Source organism: Oncorhynchus nerka, linkage group LG18 (genome assembly GCF_034236695.1).
Source record: "Oncorhynchus nerka isolate Pitt River linkage group LG18, Oner_Uvic_2.0, whole genome shotgun sequence".
Lineage (NCBI taxonomy): Eukaryota > Metazoa > Chordata > Actinopteri > Salmoniformes > Salmonidae > Oncorhynchus > Oncorhynchus nerka.
This window is the reverse complement of record NC_088413.1, coordinates 44,338,020-44,356,333: the sequence shown is the minus strand read 5'-3', so window position 1 is coordinate 44,356,333 and position 18,314 is coordinate 44,338,020. Positions and strand designations below refer to the sequence as shown.

At 40.7% G+C, this 18,314-nt stretch overlaps 1 protein-coding gene and 1 long non-coding RNA gene across 4 annotated transcripts in view; one reads left to right on the top strand and one right to left on the bottom strand.

Annotated features, from left to right (window-relative positions):
* Window positions 1-14,334, top strand: part of txndc16 (thioredoxin domain containing 16) — a 67,698-nt gene extending 53,364 nt beyond the window's left edge. For all 3 annotated transcript variants that reach the window (XM_029687467.2, XM_029687468.2, XM_029687466.2), the window contains one exon: window positions 10,538-14,334. In XM_029687467.2, the coding sequence (XP_029543327.2) occupies window positions 10,538-10,794 (257 nt within the window). In that variant the 3' untranslated portion in view covers window positions 10,795-14,334. The remainder of the gene's footprint in view (window positions 1-10,537) is intronic.
* On the bottom strand, window positions 11,322-16,238 carry LOC115146580 (uncharacterized). The gene is made up of 4 exons (XR_003866173.2): window positions 15,475-16,238; window positions 13,389-14,660; window positions 12,986-13,293; window positions 11,322-11,408 (listed from the first exon to the last, which is right to left on the bottom strand). It is a non-coding gene; the product is annotated as an uncharacterized LOC115146580 (long non-coding RNA).
* Window positions 16,239-18,314: the final 2,076 nt, after the last annotated feature.

The window sequence follows — 18,314 nt, the reverse complement described above, 5'->3', positions numbered from 1 at the left end:
TTCATCTATCATAATCAGAAACCCTATAGACATCAATTACAGTGGTTCAGTAATACGGTTGTTAAACTTTGACGGAAAGGTACATTTACTGTTAGGACATCTTATGATACTCGTGTTTCTATACCAAGCTTACTGTATCTTACATTTTGATTTGGGGTTTGATCCATATTAACATTTTGTTCAGTTACGAAATGTGGAAATATAGTTTAGAGAAAATCTATACACCGAAGTTCTGTACACCGTTGCAGATAGCGCTGCAATGTCTAGAGCTGACACTACTCCCAATTCCACAGACAGTGAACCAGTCTGCTCTATACAATACATTTATGTCTGGACGTTTGGTAACATTTCACCCTCCCGAACAAATCCCGAGGTCTTTCCCACCAAACTGCTTGCATTTACCAGAGGGATCCAAACCCATTGAGAGTATGGCAGATGACTCCTTTCAAGCTCAACCAGGTGATAATGCACACAACCTGTGCATGTATCTTGGCTTCTCCTCATTTATGTGTAATTCAAACAGACCCATTGTCTCAGTCTGAGTATATGACATTTACAGTTGCTTTCAAAGGTAAGCCCAATCCCACTAAAGCCTGAATTGACAGTAGAGTGGGTCATTGGCTCACATTTCTCTCCTCTCTATGCATTGATGGCTAATGCCATATCATATGGAAATGTCTTGTTTTATTTCAACCCCTTCTAGACACACTCACATTTGAGAGTTTGGAGCACAGGGTCAGTCATGGTAAGGAGACCATGGAGCAGTTTAGGTTAAATGCCTTGCTCAAGGGAACAACAGTAGGAGATGGCCTTCAGGATTTGATACCAGCTACCCCTACCAGTAGATTTTTTCACTACCTCTTGTTGCTGGCACCCCTATTTAACCTCTAGGATCTACACCCATTGGCAGGTTGACAAAGTGGCTTGTATCAATTCCGACTGTAAATTTGACCTTTCAGTCGAACAGGCAATAATGCACAAAACCTGCATCATTACTCTGTGTAATTCAAGCATTGACTCATTGTCTAAGTACATGACATTTTACAGTTACTTTCAAAGATGAGCTCAATCCCACCAAAGCCTGATTTGACAGTAGTGTGTTGGCTCATGTTTCTCCCCTCTCTCGCTACGCATTAACTGCTAATGCATTCAACTCTCCACACGATGATCATTGTCCATTTTATCACAGAGCTGAAAATTTGACTCTGCTTCATCCCAACTCTTTGAAAAACACACACACACAGTGAGAAGAGTTTTGAGCCCAGGGTCAGCCATAGTAAAGCCTGGAGCAGGGCACAAATGCAGGAGATTGCATCTAGGATTTGATACCAGCAACCAACACATTTTTCAGACAGACCTGTGATTTGAAACGGGAACCCTCTGGTTGATGGCACGCCTCTCACGTCTAGGATCTGCACCCATTGGCAAGGTGACAAAATGACTCCTTTCATGGTCGACCAGGTGATAATGTACACAACCTGACTTTATTGTGTAATTCAAGCATTGTATTGTTGTAAATGTCATGTGCTCAGACGGTTACTGTCAAAGACCAGCCCACTAATCCCACTGAAATGACAGTAGAGTGGATTTTTGGCTCATGTTTACCCCTCTCTACACATTGACGGCTTATGCATTCCACTCACCACACAATGAAGATGATTACTTTATTGTCCATTTCCTTGAGACAGCCACAAAGTCTCTTAGTCACGCTCTGTAATCATGAAAATGGAAGATGGAATTGGCCCCATATTAAGTAACTGCTGTAAAAGCATAAGTTGTATATAATGCAATATTCCTGTCTGGAGAGACAAAGCTACTGTCTGGTTCAAAATGATTGGCACCCTTGATAAAGATGAGCAAAAATACAAAAATAAATAACACTGAACTATATTGTATGCAACAACAAAAAAAAGTGAATATTTTATACTAATGCAAATTGCTTAGATTTTGGTTTAACAAATAATAAAACAAATCTCAAAGATGGGCACCACAATTATTGGCTCACCTGTTTTCAATACTCCAACACCCTCCCTTTGCAAGGATAACGACACTGAGCTTTTTTTCTAAAATGTTTGAAATTGGAGAATATTTGAGGGATCTTAGACCATTCCTCCATACAGAATCTTTCCTGGTCATTGATATCCTTTGTGTGCACTTCTGAACTGCTCTCTTCAATTCAAACCACAGGTTGTCAATGTGGTTCAAGTCCGGAGACTGAGATGACCATTGCAAAACGTAGATTTTTGTGGTCAGGTAAGCATTTGATGTGCTTGGGGTTATTGTTAGACCGTTGCGACACTCGGGAGCCTTAAGGCACTGCATTTCAGTGCAAGAGGCGTCACTATTGTCCCTGGTTCAAATCCAGGCTGTGATTGGGAGTCCCATAGGGCGGCTCACAATTGGCCCAGCGTCGTCCGGGGTAGGCCGTCATTGTAAATAAGAATTTGTTCTTAACTGACTTGCCCTGTTAAGTAAAGTTTTTTTTTTTTTTTTTTTAATAGAAGGTTTTTGGCTAAAATGTCCTGGTACTTGGTAATGTTCATGATGCCGTTGATCTTAACAAGGGCCTCAAGACCAGTGGAGGCAAGATGGTCCCATAACATCAAAGATCCATCACCAAATTTTACAGTAGATATGAGGTATTTTTTTGATATGCTGATATGGTCAGATGACATGAAAATCGAGCTCTTAGGCCACGCAGTTGTTGGTTTCATTTGAAATAATGTACATTCAGAACTATTTTCATGTACCAAGTATTATTTTAAAAAATGTCTTTCAAATACTTCCAACGATACTGTATGTATTTGAAGTAATTGTAAATACATGGCATTTTATTTTCAAATGCATTTCAATATTCAACTGCTTGTTTGTTTTTTCATATAAAGGTTATCTGAATACTTGTTTTGACATTTTAATGAAAGGTAATTGAGGTGCCTGGTAGTATTTGAACCCAGGTCTGTTATCTGAGCTGACACTGTTCCCCGGGCCCCAAAGACGTTGTCGATTTAAGGCAGCCCGCACCTCTCTGATTCATGCGGAAGACACATTTCAGTTGATGGCATTCAGTTGTACAACTGACTGACTAGGTATCCCCCCTTCCCTTATCCGCAAGGGGAGGGTTATAGATGATTGAAAACTGGTGCCAATATATTTTCTAGATTAAAAAAATACATTTTGTTGAACAAAATCTCTCTGAGCAATTTAATTAGTATAAAATATAATGTTCCCATGTTTTTGAACATACAATCAATATAGCTCAGTATTTGTATTTATTTTGAACAGTATTTTTTGCTCCTCTTTATCAAGGGTGCCAATAATTTTGGATCTGACTGTATATATAGATCATGAGTATTATCTGTGAAGGGTCAAGCCCTTACTTTAGTGCTACAAAAGTGTACAGGCTATCACATAACACATATCACATGTCTTTGGGTGTATATAGCACTTTTCTAGAACACAATGTGGTGGTGTTATTATTAACATGAATTGTACCCTTCTCTCTTAAAGGTATAGGTCACTCAAAGACGATTTTAGTATTTGTTGTTAATACAACCCTAAAAAAGTGTGCATGTCAGTAGTCAAGTTTTAAAGATGGAGAACTTTCAGTACAGAGCAAAAACTGTGATGTAATTTGCATGTTAAGTGAACTATTCCTTTAACTGTGCACTACAGATCTGGGGTTTGATCCTGCTAGTCATTTTAGACTTTTTCTTCTGCTGTATCTTTTTCGGAGCGCCAGTGGAAAATCTAATTCTAAATTGAAGTTCCACATGTTGTCACGGAATTATTCCTTATGTTCAGCAACCTATCCGTGACCTTGCACTAAAATCCAGCTGCATATTTGGTATTTTATTAGGATGCCCATCAGCTGTCACAAAAGCACCAGCTACTCTTCCTGGGGTCCACACAAAACCTGAGACATGACATAATACAGAACAACACAGAAGGACAGAACTACATTAAAAAATGTTTTGTCAAAGGCACACACGTAGCCTACATATCAATACATACACACAAACTATCTAGACCAAATAGGGGAGAGGTGTTGTGCCGTGAGGTTTTGCTTCGTTTAAAAAAAAACAGGTTTGCTGTTTATTTGAGCAATATGAGATGGAACAGAGTTCCATGCAATAATGGCTCTATGTAATACTGTATGCTTTCTTGAATTTGTTCTGGATTTGGGGACTGTGAAAAGACTCCTGGTGGCATGTCTGGTGTGTGTTTGTGTGTCAGAGCTGTGTGTAAGTTGACTATGCAAACAATTTTGGATTTTCAACACAATGTTTCTTTATAAAAATTAGTGATGCAGTCACTCTCTCCTCCACTCTTAGCCAAGAGAGACTGGCATGCATAGTATTTATATCAGCCCTCTGATTACAATGAAGAGCAAGACTGCTCTGTTCTGGGGCAGCTGCAGCTTAAATAGGTCTTTCCTTGGAGCACTCGACTACATGACTGGACAATAATCAAGATTAGACAAAACTAGAGCCTGCAGAACTTGGTTATTGTAGTGTGGTGTCAAAAAAACATATCTTTATCACAGACAGACCTCTCCCCATCTCTGCAACCACTGAATCTATATGTTTTGATCATGACAGTTTTTAAATTACTTGGCGTTACCTTAGATTTTAGTCTCCTCAACTTGTTCAACAGCCACACTATTCATTACCAGATTCAGTTGAGGTCTAGAACTTAGAATGATTTGTACCAAATACAATGCTCTTAGTTTTAGAGATGTTCAGGACTAGTTTATTACTGGCCACCCATTCCAAAATGGACTGAAACTATTTGTTAAAGGTTTGTGACATCATTAGCTGTGGTTGCTGATGCGTATATGGTTGACTCATCAGCATACAAGGACACACATTTTTTGTTTAATGCAAGTGGCAGGTCATTGGTAAAAATAGAAAAGAGTAGAGGGCCTAGAGAGCTGCCCTGCGGTACACCACACTTTACAGATTTGACATTAGAGAAGCTTCCATTAACGAAAACCCTTTGAGTTCTATTAGATAGCGCTGCCATATCATGGATTCAGAGGTTGAAAAGCCATAACACAAGTTTCATTTCAACAAATTACTTCAAAGGCTGCACTGAAATCTAACAGTACAGCTCCCACAAATCTTCTTATCAATTTCTTTCAACCAATCATCAGCCATCTGTACAGTACATGTTGGGTGCCCTTCTCTAATAAGCATGCTGAAAGTCTGTTAAAATTTGTCAAACACAATTTATTTCCAACAGTTTGCTAAGAGCTGGCAGCAGGCTTATAAGTCTGCTGATAGAGCCAGTAAAGGCCGCTTTACCACCCTTGGGTAGCAGAATTACTTTGGCTTCCCTCCAGGCCTGAGGACAAAGACTTTCTTCTAGGCTCAGATTAAAGATATGACAAAGGACTGGCAATAGTCAGCTACCATCCTCAGTTGCTTTCCATCTAAGTTGTCAATGCCAGCAGGTTTGTCATTGTTGATCGATAAATCATTGTTCCACCTCTCCCACTAACTTCACAAAATTCAAACTTGTAATGCTTTTCTTTCATTATTAGTTTTTTTATGCATGATGGCTCACTGCTCATTGTTGGCATTTCCTGCCTAAGTTTGCCCACTTTGCCAATGAAGTAATCATTAAAATAAGTGGCAACATCAAATGGTTGTGTGATGAATAAGCAATCTGATTTGATGAAAGAGTGAGTTGAATGTCTTTCTGCCCATAATTCAATTTAAACTACTCAAGTTGTTTTCCATAATTCTTTATATCATTGATCTTGGCTTCATAACACAGTTTATTCTTGTTTTTGTTGAGTTTAGTCACATAATCTCTCAATTTGCAGTAGGTAAGCCAGTCAGATGTACATCCAGACTTATTAGCCACTCCTTTTGCCCCATCTCTTTGAACCATACAGTTTTTCAATTCCTCATCAATCCATGGAGCCTTAACAGTTCTAACAGGCGGATTCTTAACAGGTGCATTTTTATCAATATTTGAAGAAGTAATTTCATAAATTCATCAAGTGCAGCGTCGGCATGCTCCTTGTTAATCACATCAGACCAATAAATATTTTTAACATCATCCACATAAGTCACAGCTAAATATTTTATTTGAGCTCTTATACACTATTGAATGATGAGATTGCCAAAAGGCCAGACTATTTGGCATGACAATTCCATAAGTAGTTCACAGGAGGGCAGAAACCGACTGGTACCCAGGCTAGAACCGTTCCCCTTCTCACAGGTGTTCCTTCTCCATCTATTTAGTGAAAAAAGGTACTTAAGTATTCTACATACAGTACCAGTCAAGTTTGGACACACCTACTCATTCAAGTTTGTTTTTTTTCACTGTTTTCTACATTGTAAATAATAGTGAAGATATCAAAACTATGAGATAACACATGGAATCATGTAGTAACCAAAAAAGTGGATCCACCCCTTTTTTTCTATTTTCGTCTAAAATGACATACCCACATCTAACAGGCCGTGAAACTAGGATATGCATATTCTTGGTACCATTTGAAAGGAAACACTTTGAAGTTTGTGGAAATGTGAATGGAATGTTGGAGAATATAACACAATAGATATGGTGAAAGATAATACAAAGAGAGAAAAAAAGTTTTGTTTTTGTACCATCTTTGAAATGCAAGAGAAAGGCCATAATGTATTATTCCAGCCCAGCAGCAAATTACATTTTGCCCACTAGATGGCAGCAGTGCATGTGCAAAGTTTTAGACTGATGAAACATTGCATTTATGTTCAAAACATTGTATCAAGACTGCCCAAATGTGCCTAATTTTTCATGTTCAAAACTGCACACTCTCAAACAATAGCATGGTATTATTTCACTTGAAAAAAAATCTAAATATATTTTAGATTCTTCAAAGTAGCCACCCCTTGCCTTTGACAGCTTTGCACACTCTTGGCATTCTCTCAACCAGCTTCGTGAGGAATGTTTTTCCAACAGTCTTAAAGGAGTTCCCACATATGCTGAGCACTTGTTGGCTGATTTTCCTTCACTCTGCGGACCAACTTATCCCAAACCATCTCAATTGGGTTGAGGTTGGGTGATTGTGGAGGCCAGATAATTTGATGCAGTACTCCCTCACGCATCTCCTTGGTCAAAAATCACTTACACAGCCTGGAGGTGTGTTTGGTCATTGTCCTGTTGAAAAATAAATTATAGTTCCATTGAGCACAAACCAGATGGGATGGCGTAGCGCTGCAGAATGCTGTGGTGGCCATGCTGGTGAAGTGTGCCTTGAATTCAAAAGAAATCACTGACCATGTCACCAGCAAAGCATCCCCACGTCATCACACCTACTCCTCCATGCTTCACATTGGGAACCATACATGCAGAGATCATTCATTCACCTACTCTGTGTCTCAAAGACACAGCGGTTGGAACCAAAAGTCCCCAAAATCTCAGATTTCCACCAGTCTATCCATTGCTCGTGTCTCTTGGCCAAGCAAGTCTCTTCTTATTGTTGGTGTCCTTTCTTTGCAGCAATTTGACGAAGAAAGCCTGATTCACGCAGTCTCCTCTGAACAGCTGATGTTGATGTGTCTGTTACTTGAACTCCGTGATGCATTTATTTGGGCTGCAATTTGAGGCTGGTAACTCTGCAGCAGAGGATCTGGGTCTTCATTTCCTGTGGTGGTCCTCGTGATAGCCAGTTTCATCATAGTGCTTGATGGTTTTTGCGACTTGAAGAAACATTGAAAGTTCGTGAAATTTCTTAAAGTAATGATGGACTGTCATTTCTCTTTGCTTATTTGAGCTGTTCTTGCCATAATATGGACTTGTTTTTTTTAACCAAATTGGGCTATCTTCTGTATACCACCCTACCTTGTCACAACACAACTGATTGGCTCAAACGCATTAAGAATGACAGAAATTCCACAAATGAACTTTTAAGAAGACATCTGTTAATTTAAATGCATTCCAGGTGACTATCTCATGAAGCTGGTTGAGAGAATGCCAAGAATGTGCAATGCTGTCATCAAGGAAAAGGGTGGATACTTTGAAGTTTAAAATAAATGTATAAAACACTTTTTGGGTTACTACATGATTCCATGTGTTATTTGATAGTTGATGTCTTCACTGTTATTCTACAATGTAGAAAGTAGTAAAATTAAAGAGAAACCCTGGAATGAGTAGGTATGTCAACTTTTGATTGGTACTGTATGTGTGAACAAACATTCACTCTCCCCAAATAGGGGCCTTCATCTGTATATTCTTATACACAGATAATGGGGTTCATCATACTTTTCACCCATACTTGTGTCCTAAATAGTAGGCCGTTTGACTGTGGAAAAGTAGTATGCGACATTTCGAAAATATATGTGGGGAAACAATACAATCGTGCATGACGCATTCTCAGTATGTGAAAATAGAATAGTATGTGCATTTTCAAAAATGGAGTATGGTTTAAATGCCAGGATGTTATACTAATTTCAGCTCTTCATCAAATAGTAGAATTCGGTGCATACTTTTCCACTGCATTGGAAGAGGTGGGCTGTGAATGATGGGCCATAGTTATTTTCAAGTAGCCAAACAAAACTAGGCTACTTAATTGGGAAGACATCGAATAGCGACACCAGAGGACATTTCTCCAAAAAGTATGATCTATGTGCAGTTCCAAACCGTATTCCTGCTTTTTTTTATGGCGGTTTTGGAGCAGTGGCTTCTTCCTTGCTGAGCGACCTTTCAGGTTATGTCGATTTAAGACTCATTTTACTGTGGATATAGATACTTTTGTACCTTTTTTCTTCCACCATGTTCACAAGGTCCTTTGCAGTTGATTTGCACTTTTCGCACCAAAGTACATTAATCTCTTGGAGACCGAACATGTCTCCTTCCTGAGCGGTATGACAACTGCGTGGTCCCATGGTGTTTATACTTGCGTACTGTTGTTTTTACAGATGAACGTGGTACCTTCAGGCCTTTGGAAATTGCTCCCAATGATGAACCATATTTGTGGAGGTCTACCCATTTTTATATGAAGTCTTGGCTGATTTATTTTGATTTTCCCATGATGTCAAGCAAAGAGGCACTGAGTTTGAACATAGGCCTTGAAATACATCCACAGGTACACCTCCAATTGACTCAAATGGTTTAAATCAGAAGCTTCTAAAGCCATGACATTTTCTGGAATTTTCCAAGCTGTTTAAAGGCACAGTCAACTTAGTGTATGTAAACTTCTGACCCACTGGAATTGCGACCAAGACTGATGTCTTGAGATGTTGCTTCGGTATATCCACATAAGTTTCCTGCCTCTGATGCCATCTATTTTGTGATGTGCACCAGCCCCTCCTGCAGCAAAGCACCCCCACAACATGATGCTGCCTCCACCGTGCTTCACGGTTAGGATGGTGTTCTTCGGCTTGCAAGCCTTCCCCTTTTTTCTCCAAACATAACGATGGCCATTATGGCCAAACATTCATATAAAAAGTACAATCTTTGTCCCCATGTGCAGTTGCAAACCATAGTCTGGCTTTTTTATGGCGGCTTTGGAGCTGTGGCTTCTTCCTTGCTGAGCGGTCTTTCAGATTATGTCGATATAGGACTCGTTTTACTGTGGATATAGATACTTTTGTACCTGTTTCCTCCAGCATCTTCACAAGGTCCTTTGCTATTGTTCTGGGATTGATTTGCACTTTTCTCACCAAAATTCATCTCTAGGAGACAGAACGCATCTCCTTCCTGAGCGGTATGACGGCTGCGTGGTCCTATGGTGTTTATACTTACGTACTATTGTTTGTACAGATGAACGTGGTACCTTCAGGTGTTTGTAAATTGCTCCCAAAGATGAACCAGACATGTAGAGGTCTACAATTTTGGCTTGTGGAGGTCTTGGCTGATTTATTTTTATTTCCCCATGATGTCAAGCAAAGAGGCACTGAGTTTGTAGGTAGGCCTTGAAATACATCCACAGGTACACCTCCAATTGACTCAAATGATGTCAATTAGCCTAATTTTCTGGAATTTTCCAAGCTATTTCAAATTAAGGTCAACTTTGTGTTTGTAAACTTCTGACCCACTGGAATTGTGATTAAGTGAAATAATCTGTAAACTATTGTTGGAAAAATTACTTGTCATGCACTAAGATGTCCTAACCGACTTGCCAAAACTATTGTTTAACAAGAAATTTGTGAAGTGGTTGAAAACTAGTTTTAATAACTCCAACCTAAGTGTATGTAAACTTCCGACTTAAACTGTATGTAGATAGGTAGAAATGGAACCAAATTATCTGTTTGTATTCAGTCCTTTTTTAAATAGGATATATGGGCTACTGTATAGGTGGAATGTGATAGTCTGCCTATACCAGCCTGAATAAGTTTGTTCTATTATAAGGTTACTGTATGCTCTGTCAAAAAACAACCCCTAGCACATCTTTTCATGGGTTAGTTTACCGTTTTACAGATTTGTCTTGTTTTTCTTGAGCTTTTTCTTGTTTCTGTTCCTTCAGGTTTTTCTGTTATTCTACTATTTGAGTATGGTACTTTCTAAACAGGTTCTGCTTCTGTTCTTCTCTCTCTCCCCAACCCAGGTGTTATTGTGGATGATAAATGGATGCCCTCCATGCCCTTCTACGACTTCCTGTCCGTCATGGACCAGGAAGTACCGGGCTATGCCTCCCAGAGGAGCGCTAAGACAAAAACAAACCGGATTGAGAGAGCAGAGGGAGAGAAAGAGAAGAGCAGCAGTGGTGGTGGTGAAAGACAAGCCCGAACTGGAGCACACAACCCCCAAGGGTCACCCACCACCAAGCCTCCACAGACATCTCACCACCACTCTGAGCTATGAGGGGGGATAGAGCAGCAGCCCTGACCTCTGAAAGCTGGAGGAAACCAATGACTGCTTTGATCAAAATCACCTCTAACAGATAAGCTACACTGAAGCTATTAGATAGTGATGGCTTTATGGGCTGTGAGATCCACTGAGCCTCCTAGTATGTGGTTTAGCTGTTTTACAGTGCATTGGGAAAGTATTCACACCCCTTGTCTTTTTCCATATTTTGTTATATTACAGCCTTATTCCTCATCAATCTACACACAATACCCCATAATGACAAAGCAAAAACAGGTTTTTAGACATTATAGCCACACACAAAAAATACATTAGCATAAATATTTAGACCCTTTACTCAGTACTTTGTTGAAGCACCTTTTGCAGCGATTACAGCCTCCAGTCTTCTTGGTACAGTATGACACTACAAGCTTGGCACACCTGCATTTTGGGGAGTTTCTCCCATTCTTCTCTGCAGATCCTGTCAAGCTCTTTCAGGTTGGAAGGGGAGTGTCGCTGCACAGCTATTTTCAGGTCTCTCCAGAGATGTTAAAGTCTGGGCTGTGGCTGGGCCACTCAAGGACATTCAAAGACTTGTCCTGAAGCCACTGTAACTATTCCCCAGGTCGTTGCTGTAAATGAGAACGTGTTCTCAGTCAACTTACCTGGTAACGAGTACTTTTGGGTGTCAGGGAAAATGTATGGAGTAAAAAGTACATTATTTTATTTCGGAATGTAGTGAAGGAAAGTTCACTGCTCAAAAAAATAAAGGGAACACTAAAATAACACATCCTAGATCTGAATGAATGAAATATTCTTATTAAATACTTTTTTCTTTACATAGTTGAATGTGACAACAAAATCACCCAAATTTATCAACCCATGGAGGTCTGGATTTGGAGTCACACTCAAAATTAAAGTGGACAACCACACTACAGGCTGATCCAACTTTGATGTAATGTCCTTAAAACAAGTCAAAATGAGGCTCAGTAGTATGTGTGGCCTCCACGTGCCTGTATGACCTCCCTACATGCCTGGGCATGCTTCTGATGAGGTGGCGGACAGTCTGTGGTGCAACGTGGCGGATGGAGCGAGACATGATGTCCCAGATGTGCTCAATTGGATTCAGGTCTGGGGAACGGGCGGGCCAGTCCATAGCATCAATGCCTTCCTCTTGCAGGAACTGCTGACATACTCCAGCCACATAAGGTCTAGCATTGTCTTGCATTAGGAGGAACCCAGGGCCAACCGCACCAGCATATGGTCTCACAAGGGGTCTGAGGATCTCAGACCTAATGGCAGTCAGGCTACCTCTGGCGAGCACATGGAGGGCTGTGCGGCCCCCCAAAGAAATGCCAGACTGTCACGTCTGTCACATGTGCTCAGTGTGAACCTGCTTTCATCTGTGAAGAGCACAGGGCGCCAGTGGCGAATTTGCCAATCTTGGTGTTCTCTGGCAACACCTGCACGGTGTTGGGCTGTAAAGCACAACCCCCACCTGTGGACGTCAGGCCCTCATACCACCCTCATGGAGTCTGTTTCTGACCGTTTGAGCAGACACATGCACATTTGTGGCCTGCTGGAGGTCATTTTGCAGGGCTCTGGCAGTGCTCCTCCTGCTCCTCCTTGCACAAAGGCGGAGGAAGCGGTCCTGCTGCTGGGTTGTTGCCCTCCTACGGCCTCCTCCACGTCTCCTGATGTACTGGCCTGTCTCCTGGTAGCGCCTCCATGCTCTGGACACTACGCTTACAGACACAGCAAACCTTCTTGTCACAGCTCGCATTGATGTGCCATCCTGGATGAGCTGCACTACCTGAGCCACTTGTGAGGGTTGTAGACTCCGTCTCATGCTACCACTAGAGTGAAAGCATTCAAAAGTGACCAAAACATCAGCCAGGAAGCATAGGAACTGAGAAGTGGTCTGCTCACCACCTGCAGAACCACTCCTTTATTGGGGGTGTCTTGCTAAATGCCTATAATTTCCACCTTGTCTATTCCATTTGCACAACAGCATGTGAAATGTATTGTCAATCAGTGTTGCTTCCTAAGTGGAAAGTTTGATTTCACAGAAGTGTGATTGACTTGGAGTTACATTGTGTTGTTTAAGTTTTCCCTTTATTTTTTTGAGCAGTGTATATTCTAACATTTTTTTGGTGTATATCTATCCATCTATGTCCTTAATCAGTATAAAGGAGGAAATGTTGCTTACTTGTTGAGCAAAATCAAAGCTGTAATGCTTGCTGGTTCAGTAGGGCCCCCCAGAGACAACTGCAGGTTGGTGATCTTGCAGTCAACAAACATATTCTGGTAGACAGACCTTGCACTCTTAACAAGCAGGAGATGCTGCTCTTGCTTCTTCAGCTTGGCTGATTCAACAGCTTCCGGCAGATCTGAAGACCTGATAGTTGTTCCTCTGGCACTGCCAGCACAGGTCTGTCCTGGGCTTAGTGCTTGACATGCAGGGCAGCAATTTTCTCCACAGATTCTTGAAGGAAGACAGCCCGACTACAAGTAGCTCTGGAAAACACAGAAATAATGTGAGATTAATAAAAGTAGTGCCAATCATGTTGGAGATCAATTAAATAATCAAAACATGTTTATGCTTTACATACCAAGTGTTGCCATCGATTCCTTGTGGAGACGCCACACTGCTGCTATTGTCACATGGGATGGCAGCAGCTTTCCACCAAAGTGTTTGTGTCCTGGGTGGCGTCCTGGTAATATGACTGGTGGAGGAGAGTCAGGCGTGTTCTACTGATGCTGAAAGACAAATTCCATATACAAATATTTTAGCATTATTATACAATTGATGCAAAATGGCATTCTGAGAACATCCCTACACACAGTTCATACACGTAATGTTAGCTAGCAAGCCAGCCAGCCATCTAATGTCAGCTAGCTAGCTAACAGCAAATGATATAATCAATTTTAGAGTAAGGCTGTAACTTAACAAAATGTTAAAGTCAAGGGGTCTGAATACTTTCCGAATACATACATACATACATACATACATACATACATACATACATACTGTACAAACAGAAATACTCTTCAGTTTCAGCTGTCCGGGTGGCTGGTCTTAAACGAATCAGCAGGTGAATAAGCTAGATGTGGATGTCCTGGGCTGGCGTGGTTACACGTGGTCTGCGATTATGAGGCCGGTTGGACATACTGCCAAATTCTCTAAAACGAAGTTGGAGGTGGCTTATGGTAGAGAAGAAAAACATTTAAATTATCTGCCATAGGCTCTGGTGGCCATTCCTGCAGTCACCATGCCAATTGCATGCTCACTCAAAATTTGAGACATCTGTGGCATTGTGTTGTGACAAACGGCACATTTTAGATTGGCCTTTTATTGGCCCCAGTCCAAGGTGAACCTGTGTAATGATCAAGCTGTTAAAAAAACTTTAGAGAAATAAGCATTTTGTGCATATGGAACTTTTCTGGGGTATTTTATTTCAGGTCATGAAACATGGGACCAACACTTTACATGTTGCATTTATATTTTTGTTCAGTATAGTATGTTCTGTGGATGGTATTAAACTGCAGTAAATTATGTCTGAGATTTAAGAGCATGACTTGGCATTCAAACACATCTGTATCCATTAATCCTTGTCTCCCAGGTCGAACTCACATTTTTGTTTTGACATGTTTTGTGTCATCAGGAAAAGCCTCTATCAAACCTTGATACAGTTTGGAAATACATTTTTAGAGGTTTGTCAGACTGCCTTAAAATAGTTTCAATCTTTGAAGCTTCTGGCTTTCCTGTGTTTACTGCACAGAGAGAATAAACTGTTGCATCTGCAAAAGTTTACCTCAGCGCTCTCACAGACTGGCCTTCCCTGGTTTCCTGACCCTGCTGAGACCCCTGTCACCATCGGATCCTGCTCAGATGAGGCATGACAAAGAATTACCTTGGTGTTTATTTATACATTATATTATCCAATAATATAATCAATGGTTCAATAATTGTAATGACCATTATTCCCACATCCCAGACTGTAGCCTACCATCAACTCAAGGTGGAACTTTGTATCCATTCATATACTGCAAAATTCACCTGAGCTCTGTATACTGGTCTTCCCTGGCTGTCTGACCCTGCTGGGACACCTGTCACCATCTGATCCTCTTAAGATCCTCTTATGATGGGCATAGTGTTGTGTACTGACTGTGCACCATGACAGTGAAGCCTGTAGAGCTGTTTATAAACCGTGTCAGTGTGAAAAGTAGGGAATTACCAAGGGAAACTGACAGATCATTAACGTTACAGCGCTATACTGACTCTAATAAAAACTTACATTGCGTTGTCAAAAGACGTCAGAATATCGGTTTTCAATGTTTGGCCGCTGCTTTCATTATTTGATTCAGGTCTAGTGTGATTGAGGTACAAAATAATAGCTCAAGATTGTGAGCTAGCTAGCTAGCTCTAATGGTAGCTACATCAACTGGTGAAAACTAGCCAAGTTAATTTACTTCTGTTGAAATGGGAACAAAGGCTGCAAAACATTTCCACACAAGAGATGAACTGGCTGTGGTAGCTACTTGCTAGCTAAATAGTTTATTCACTTCAGTCGAGATGTCAGTTACACTACTGGCTTAGCACTGGAAATAAATACTTTAAGTCAAACAGTAGTTTTTTTTAACTAGGCAAGTCAGTTAAGAACAAATTCTTATTTTCAATGACTGCGGGTTAAATACCTGTTCAGGGGCAGAATGACAGATTTGTGCCTTGTCAGCTCGGGGGGTTGAACTTGCAACCTTCCGGTTACTAGTCCAATGCTCTAACCACTAGGCTACCCTGCCACCCCAAGTTACTTTGCAAGCTACATCAGTCAAATAATGAGTAGACAGTTTCTGCTCTGCTTCCTTTTACAGCTCGGAGAAAAAGCATAAAACACACAGACAACAGTTGCCTCTGTTCACACACCCTTTGGTGTCTGTGTAGTCCTAAATCCAGCCGGTTGAAACTGTCAAACAGCCTACCCAACCGCTCTGAGGTGTCTGCATGGTCCTAAAGTACACTGTTGACACTTTTTATATAACAGTGCAATGATAAAACTGGGGGAGACAAAAATGCATATTCAGAATGTGTGGGGGTCATGTCCCCCCTGTCCCCAGTGAAAGTTGTGCCCCTGCCTCTAGATATTACTGTGCTGTTGGAGCTAGAATCATAAACATTTTGCTGCACCTGCGATGACATCTGCAAATCTATGTACGTGACTAATATACTTTTTGATTTGAAATTTGGTTGGATGCTACTTAAAGGTTATTTGGCCATTAAAAATAACATGCACACACCCCATTCACTTCAAATTGATTGTTACCTAATGTAGGTAACTAAAGTTAGCTGAAGTTTGTAGCAGCTGTTTAAAGAACCAAACCATGGATGAATGTTTCTTCAGGCCCAGGAGACTACTTTCAGAGTGAGAAAACATCAAGTTGCAAAATCCTGAACTTCCTCTTTAATTTCTCCTGTGTTTAGTGTCTTTCCAAAACCTCATGCATTTTCTTTTAAGTACGTATATAGACTACTCAGTGAGTAAAAAATAATGATAGATCATCAAACAGAATATAAAACAAATGGTGAGTACTGGTGAGTACACATTCCTCACATTTGTTTTGTACTCTATTTAATGATCAAAAGTATCAATCCATTCTGAGATTTTGTGTCATAAATGTCCTCTTATTGGTTCTGGCTGTTTTCCCCACCATTCTCCTTTCCATTCCAGAGTGTCTGTGCTATGGAAAGGATATGTAAGGGTCGGGCCAATTACCAGCAGGAAAATGACCTATGTATTTGGTTATTCACATTAACTTTAACAATCACCGTCACATTAAAGTGTGTGTGTACAAAACACAGTTGCCATTTAAACCACAATCCGTAAGATTCCCATTCCTTTCAAGGGTTTTGAAAACACAATTCCACAACATGTGGATAAAATGTATTCAAAATCATTGAGGTTAACAAAGTTTTAAATTTTATTTCCATTGGGGCAATGAAGGGTCATTTTAATTCCTGATAATCTTATTGACTCTTGAAGAACTGAAATGTATGGTTCAACAATCTTCACCTATCATAACCCCAAATTTAGGGTTGTATAACTCTATAATGTTTTTGGTGTTGGGTCTTTGTATGCAATCCAGATGTACCTTCAACATATGTTAAGAACTTTTATATAGATCTCATGGACTGTCTGTCCTTTCTTGCATCCATAGTTCAGTCTAAACATTTAAGAGGGTTTTCCACCAATTTTTCAAGACCCCATCCCTCAAACCAAGTTGCAGCCAGGGCTGCCGCTGTGCTGAAAACACAAACTCCTGATTGTGGCTTTAAAGAAACCTGGCCTCGTCCAGTAGACTCACTGGTTGTTCTGTGATATTACGCAGTCAGTTTCTGAGATTAATGAAGACTAAAACCGCCTGCATGTGATTGTGGGATTTGGACATGTGAACACAATCATGGTTCAAGGTAACAGCTTTTTGACAGTCTTACCTCAGAGCTACACCAAGTATAGAGAAGTAGAAGTGCCGAGTGGTCATTATTGAGTATTCATGCCTCCACTCTCGGTTCCTCTCTCACACTTACACGCACACACTTGTGGTATTAATCCTCTTATGAGATGTTAGATTAATAAAATCCTCTTTTTCCTCCAAACATTGAATCTATATTGTTACATGGCTGACTGGTTCAGCATGGTCAGCCTTTACTGACATGCGGCCTTCACAGAAGTCAGAGTATTCATGTTTCGGGGAGCTTTCATACGCATCCAATAAATTGGTCTGCACCTCACCACTCGTAGTGATTCAGGGCTAATCTCTATAGCCATCCAGCTATTTACAAGCAACTGGCTAAACAAAAAAGACAAGACCTTACCTCTTCTGAGATGTTGGAGTCCGTTTCCCGGTGTTTGACATAGGAGCTCAGCCAAGATAGCATGAAATAAATAGGCTGCAAGCATTTAGATAGGCTTTCTCTGCCCTACTCTGAATCATTTCACAGATTAAGTCAAGGTTTTTAGTCCACGAGCATGCTTAGTCTGGGAAAGCAGCCCATAAAGTTATGAGTGTTAACCTAGGAGCCTGTAAAACCAGAGGAGGTGTTGAGTGGATACAACATGACACATTACCCACCCTGTTGAGTGCGCTCTAGGGGAAAGTTTCCCTTAGATCTAAGACCAGCTTCCTCTTCTTCAATCATAACCATAACCAATAGTGGGGAAAATACAAAAGTGACCCAAGATCAGCGTCTATCACACAACATTGTCTGTCCTCTCTTTGCTGGGGCACTGGGTCTGAAATGCTGTCTGGGTCGGAAATGCTATCTGAAATACAATTTTCTTGATACTGTTTTTAGGCTCTGTCTGACAGGCAGCAACCCTCTGTCTTCCAGACGTTTTACAGTGCTCCTATGGGCACATTGTTGCTTCTCCTAATGGAATACGCCTCTGCTCTGATAGTATTTGCCTTTTCAAAGGAATGGAAAAATAGCAAATAAGTTGTCCTTTTGGTTTGTATGCTCAGATCAAGGACCTCCATTT